This window comes from Cryptomeria japonica, chromosome 3 (assembly GCF_030272615.1).
Source record: "Cryptomeria japonica chromosome 3, Sugi_1.0, whole genome shotgun sequence".
NCBI lineage: Eukaryota > Viridiplantae > Streptophyta > Pinopsida > Cupressales > Cupressaceae > Cryptomeria > Cryptomeria japonica.
Genome location: NC_081407.1, coordinates 366436207 through 366443039, shown reverse-complemented (window position 1 = coordinate 366443039; position 6833 = coordinate 366436207). Strand labels below are relative to the sequence as shown.

General features: G+C 34.4%; 1 protein-coding gene across 1 annotated transcript; it reads left to right on the top strand.

Annotated features, from left to right (window-relative positions):
* The first annotated feature begins 2673 nt into the window (after positions 1 to 2673).
* LOC131061737 (large ribosomal subunit protein uL13z) lies at positions 2674 to 6129 on the top strand. The gene is made up of 5 exons (XM_057995554.2): positions 2674 to 2975; positions 4739 to 4896; positions 4992 to 5108; positions 5381 to 5468; positions 5587 to 6129. The coding sequence occupies exons 1-5, from the start codon at positions 2862 to 2864 to the stop codon at positions 5728 to 5730; spliced, it is 621 nt and encodes a 206-aa protein (XP_057851537.1). The 5' UTR covers positions 2674 to 2861; the 3' UTR covers positions 5731 to 6129.
* The last annotated feature ends 704 nt before the right edge of the window (positions 6130 to 6833 follow it).

Sequence of the window (6833 nt, the reverse complement as noted above, 5' to 3'; positions counted from 1 at the left end):
TATCCTTAGTATTTAAACCTTGGGAAGCCTTAAGTCTATAACTTGTTCTCACTGGAATATTGTATGTAGGACTAAGGGTAACAAAAATCATGCACAAAGGAGGAAAATTGAAGGCAAAGATGGGAAACAATGCAATTTCTTTGTAAAATTACTGATTAACCAATAAATTAAGCAACATGAATTATGAATTTGAACACTAGATGCATCTAAATCTCAACATAACATGTCACAGCAATCATATTTGAGAACGCTATTGAAAAATTATACAACCTACAAGTCAATTTTAGAATAATAAATTAGGTTTTTTATGAATTTTACCTCTAAATTTATGTAATTTAATTATAAATATGATCTATGAGTGCAAATAATAACCTTGAAGTGCATACAAATTAGATATGAGACAATAAATTAGAAATAAGCATGAAGTAAGCCGAGTTCACCAAAATATTTAGTGGTGAAAAATTAGGGTTCCACCAATTAAGATAATAAAACCACAAATATCACCTAAGGAACCAACACATTAAAGAGAGGCAAATCCAATAAATCTAGCTATAATTCAATTAGGAAAAGGAGTAAAATTCTGATTAGATTCACCAATTTTTAGTTTGCCACCCTCTTTTAGTTGAAATTGGATTTAAATTATATGATTTAGGATGAAGCAATGGATAATTGAGATGAAACAGTAAAAATAGACTATAACACATATCAAATAGAGTCACAAACAAGGATCCGAGAAGAAGGAGAGAATCAAAACCTATTCTTGAAAGTTTGGGCTGATTTTTTAGGACCAGGTAGCTAGGTCATCCCGGTCCTTTAACTTGGATGTAGACAAGTAGGATCAACTTCAGATCAGGGAGATGCACTGGATTCACTGTCAAAAGCTTGAGCAAATTTTTTGGGATTGGGTAGCTAAGTCACCTTGGTCCTCTACTTTTTGCTCCATAAAAATATGAAATTGTTTGTCATCATCAACTTTGTTGGAATCTTTGATTACAACTCTGAGTCAACTCCCTACACACAAAAAGATTGGAAAAGGTTGTGGATAGGGGCTTGCCTTGGGTCAAACCACGATTTAGAAATTAACCTTGAAATTGAAATGATAATTGTGATGGAAATTACAAAAGGACACTTTCCTTTTGAGGAAAAGGCCAGATATGAAATGAAATGCTTGTAATTGAAATGTAACCTTGATGAAGCTTTCTTGAATCCTCATGAATGGGTTTTAGGATGTCTTGTGAAATGTCTTCATAGAAAGTTGATCAAGGATGCCATCTTGAATGCTTAAACTTGACTTCACTTCTTCTCCAATGCTTGATGAATGTTTGATTATTGCTCACTTGAATTGTTAGAGTGTAATCGATATCATTAGATGGTTTAGGCTTTATCGTTCTTAGATTTCAAATGAGAGGGGTAGACCTCCTTTTATACCTAGTCGCTCGAAAACTGTTTGAATTTTTGGAGTAGGCTGACATTGGATCTATTTTTTCACTCACTTGATGTGACCATTGTGAGGACCAAAATTGGGTCTTGATTGAGAGGACCAGGGCGTTTTGGTGCCCTGGTCTTGAGCTAGGAATAGGGCACCCTAACACCTTGGTCCTAGGAATCAAGACTTAACTTTGGGGAAAAGATAGGAGAGAAGTTAAAAATATTTATTTGTGGGATGGTGTGAGCAAAATCAAAACAATCATTGAGCATTGAAAGACGAATCACCAAGGCGAGGTCTAGGTGAGGATGAAATTGTATACAAATACAATTTATGACTTTGCAGGATCAATAAGTCGCTATTCAAAATTCAATTACCTTTTTTTGTTGTGCTTCTCATAATTTGTATTGTTTTAGAAAAAAAGATTAAAACTACTTTTGTGCCATATGGGGTTGATTCCAACCATTAGAATCTTGTTTTGACATGTAAAAGTGATTTGAGTTGCTTGAGATCAATTTGACAAAAAGTGAATCTAAGCATTTGTTCACCTTTGCTATCTAGATATCTAAATTGTGAAGGTAGAGTCTAGAAACATGGTTGAAGGGTTTGTTGACTCAATAGGTGAATGAGTTCTCTTAGGCCAAATCCATTAACGTACCAAAGTGATGATGATGAGAAAACTCAATGAAAAAGCACATGCATTTATGTGATAAATATGATAGTGATGTAGATTTGATTCCTTTAATGACCTTTTCAAATTGAAGTGTGCTCTAATTATTTTCCTCTTGCACAATGTGTTCTAAAATGCACAAAGGTGTTTAAATATCATGACCTAACCACATATCACATACGACGTGTGGTAGATTGATTAAAATACTAGTAAAAATGGGCATGCAAGTTTAGATTTGATTTTAATGCTTTAAAATTCAAAGATCAATCTTTTTCTCCTTAAAATTGGTTTATATCGATCTTGAGTTACCAAAATAATTTGCTAGAATAAATGAATAATCTTGAAATAAAAAACAAATATATGAAAATCAATAATAATAAAATAGATTTAAAATTAAATTATTGTAAATATATAAAAAATACTACAAACATAATAAAAAAAAAAAATAATAATATTTAGATTAGGAACCAAATCTAATACACAAATATATTACTTTCTAATGTATTATTGTATTAAACTATTCCAATAAATAGAAAATTTAAAACACAATAGTGAATACACCATGTTAAAGAACAGAACAAAAACAATTATTTCGTCCCCGTTGTTAACCTTAAGAGCAACGGGTGATGGCGTGCGAGCCAAACCCTAGTTCCATCGATCATTAAGAAACCCTAAAATCCCTAGTTAGACTTTTGAAACTTCCTGATTTGCATTGCGTAGAAGTGGCCGCAGGGGAGAGGAGAGGAGAGGAGAGGAGAAAAGAAAATGGTGAGCGGATCAGGGATCTGTGCCAAGGCAGTGGTGGTGGACGCGCGCCACCACATGCTTGGACGCCTCGCCTCCATTCTGGCCAAGGAGCTGCTCAATGGCCAACGAGTGGTATGCAATCGACCCTGTTTTTCCTCTTCATCAGCTGAATATTTGTTCTTTTGTTTTTTAAACCTTCTTTTTCTATTTTTTTTGGTTCATGGTGGAACTGAGCATTCATTCAAGTCTCTTTGGCTATTGAAACCTTCAAATCTGTTTGCGGTTTTTTTCCCTGCTTTTATTATTTCAAAATCCATGAAATTTATCCAAGTGTTTGCCCTCCAAATTGCAATAGTTTAAAACTCTAATACTGTAGGATTTTAGCTGCGGGGTATTAGGGTTTATGCAATTCCTTTTATAGCTGAGTTCATGTGATACATTTTGGTCATCTGCATTGCCTGCTAATTCTCTCATGTAGCAGAGGCTTGAAAATTTCTACCATATAAACGTTTAAGTTTTCTGTTAATGGCATGCTGCAAAAAACTGTAAAGTGCTTTCATTTTTAATTTCAAGTATTTGCTACCATTTTTTCAAATCATCTAGAATTGTCTGGTGATAAATTACCGGATTGTGTTAGTGGCGCTTTTTTCTGACAACCAGACTATGCCTATTGGAGGGTTATGCCGACTGTCATCATTTAATTTGTGTGTATTCTTATCTTAGAATCCAGAACTTAGTACTTGTGTGCTATATATTCTGAAACCGAGGGCTTATGCTATCGCTATTAAGAAATTAAGCAATCTCTCCAATAGGATATCATGATATATGACATTTAGCCTTCTGGTTTATGCAGGGTACTGTAGTCGGCTTTAACATGTAAATACGCATCATCCACGATAATTTCATACACCTGAAATGTGCTTTAGTCTGAATCGAGGAATGTATATATATACTATCTGATCCAAGGCAAAATAGATAAACATGAGATTCTGCGACAATCCTATCTCATATTGCTCATTATCACCGCCTTCCAGTAATATGGACAAATCATGTGACCAACTCGTTGAATTGATGTCTTATCACGATTAATCTATTATGTATTATAACAGTTAATCTGTCTTAAAAATAGGGAGATAAAATTTGATTTCCTTTTTAATTTATTGAATAAATTAATTTCTCAATTTGCCAAATGCAACAACAATAAAGTATAAGTTGGTGTACTTCCTTCTTATTGGTCACTTCGAAATGCATCTGGAAGGACATGAAAATTTAACTTTCAGCATGTTCTTGGAAATAATTCTGCTTCTCACTGCTAAGCATATTAAGACACATGCTTTTGAATATCTATTACTTTTGGAGACCTGAGTTCACTGATTTTCAGGGCTTGTCAAGACTTCTTGTTGAAAGAGTTTGATACAGCCTTCACTGGCAGGGTGGCTTCCTTTCCTCGAGTCAATCAAACATATTGTTGAAACAATTTAATGCAGTCTTTTTTGGCAGAGTGGCATCCCGTCCTAATTAACCATTTTGATCAAATTCAATTTTGTTCTTACTTAAAAAGCTTGAAATGTTTTATGATCAGGAGTTCCCGTGTTAGAATATTCAGTCTTCTTAATTTTTATATGATTAGTGTTTCCATAGGGCATTGTTATGTAATATGGTTTTCATGATATTTACCTGTGTAGTTCTAACTCAATTTGCATTAGCCCATATTTTATGAGTATGGCTGGACAAGACTCTTTATCTCATTAGCATTAATAGTCCACTTAGCATTGTTTGTGTCTGGGGCTTCTAAATAGTTATGCAATTGTTACTTTTTTTTCATTTAGATTACTGCGTTTTAGTGTGTCTTGGTTAAGTCTAAAGGAAATTTATCAGCTATATGTATGTTGCAGGTGGTTGTGCGATGTGAAGAGATCTGTTTGTCAGGTGGACTTGTTCGCCAGAAGATGAAGTACCTCCGCTTTTTAAGAAAGAGAATGAATACAAAGCCATCTCATGGCCCCATTCATTTTAGGGCACCTTCCAGAATTCTTTGGAGGACAATTAGAGGGTAAGTGGTCAGGTCTTTATTAGCTTAATGATTGAGTGGATATTCTAGTGTCTTGGGAAGATGCTTGATTTATCAAACTTTGAATTGTCATACAGAATGATTCCACACAAGACTAAGCGAGGTGAGTTAGCACTGGCTAGGCTAAAGGCTTATGAAGGAGTTCCTCGCCCATATGACAAGACAAAGAGAATGGTCATCCCAGATGCATTAAAGTAAGTGCAACGTGATATTACCAGGCAGTTACTCCTTTTATGCGTTTTTTTATGGTGCCTTGGATTTTTTAGCTTCTGATAAAAGTTTATGGAACCGTTTATTGATCTGAATAATAGAATATTAGCTGCATCTGTGTCTGGATTCTGATGGGATTTATGGAATTGATAATTTCTTTGAACAATTTGAACATGTAGAGCCTTTTAACAAAGTTGATCTAATTTTTATTCTTTTCCCATCTTTATAGTAATTAAATGTTTTTAATTCTATTCAGAGTTCTGAGGCTTCAACCTGGCCACAAGTACTGTCTGCTAGGAAGGCTTTCTCATGAAGTTGGCTGGCATCATTATGACACTATCAAGGTAATTGTTTGTATTACTGGAAGTAATTCCATTTGTTAATCTGATTTTTGATGATGTTCTGTACTTTGACTGTGTTAAGCTTGTTATCAATACTTTCCTTTTCCGTTGCCTTGTGCAGGAATTGGAGGAGAAGAGAAAGGCAAGGTCTCAGGTGGCATATGAAAGGAGGAAGCATTTGGCAAAATTGAGAGCAAAAGCAGAGAAGGCAGCTGATGAACAGCTTGGCAGTCAGACACAGATTTTAGCTCCAATAAACTATTAGACATGCTGTCATATACTTGCCCTAAGCAATCAATTTTGAGAGTGACTAAAAGTAATTTTTTTTTACCACCTGAGTTAAAGATTCACTTATCGAACGATTTTTTATAAGCTTGTCTGGTAATGTTCATGTCTAGGGCAATTTTTGATATTCTGTTCTTTTCTGTATACATTATTGGAGTGAAATTTAACTCCCAGCTTGGTTCAGTCCTTTTTTATTATAGTTTAATCAATTTGTTTGGGTTACTCAGACTGTAGCTTTTTTGCATCATTTCAACTGAGCAATTTATGTTGAAGATTTGTCAATATTGTGTTGCTGGCATACAACTTAAGATGGCAGTGTAACTGGCTTGTTTATTCAGTTTTTGGTAATGAAAAATTGCTGCTTATATGCTTTTTAAGATGTCTTAAATTTCTAGTCTGGCTAAATTACTGTCGTGGTTGAGTCTATTTGACTTCCTGGTGGTTGTGCTATTCGATTTGGAAATTTGAGAGGTAAGAGTCTAAAACTGTCATATATGGAATCCTGACATACTTTTGTGCATCACTTCCTGACATACTTTGTGCATCACTAAATTTCATTTAGCAGTTTATTCTATTGAATATACTCATTACTGTGTCTCTGTATCACAGCTTCAGATGCTGTGGTTTAAATTTGCAGTTTTACTATTTAAACGTGTTTTTATAACCTATTTTGTGACAACTTTTGTCATGTCTTGGAACAAACTAATTCATGATTCCCATTTAAAATTTCAAAATAGGGAAATTAGAATACAACCGAAGTTTTGTTCAGCCTATATGGCAATACATATATAGTCAGCAGTTGTTTATGTTGATAATTTTGCCTGTGAAAATGTGTGTTTTTGGTAGATTTGTAGGGTTGCAATTGGCAACTGGCCCCCAGATCAGCCAAACAAATTAGAAATGAAAGGAAAGTTCATTCTGGCATCCATTTCAATACCATGTTTCAAAAGAAAAACAATGCTATTTTCTACTAGTCAATGCTTTTGCAGTTTGGTGCTCATGTTCACCTTTTCCTTCCTTCAGAGTTTGCTGACTCTCACCCTGTATGGTCTCTGTCATTTACGCTTTTAAAGGGAATTTGAT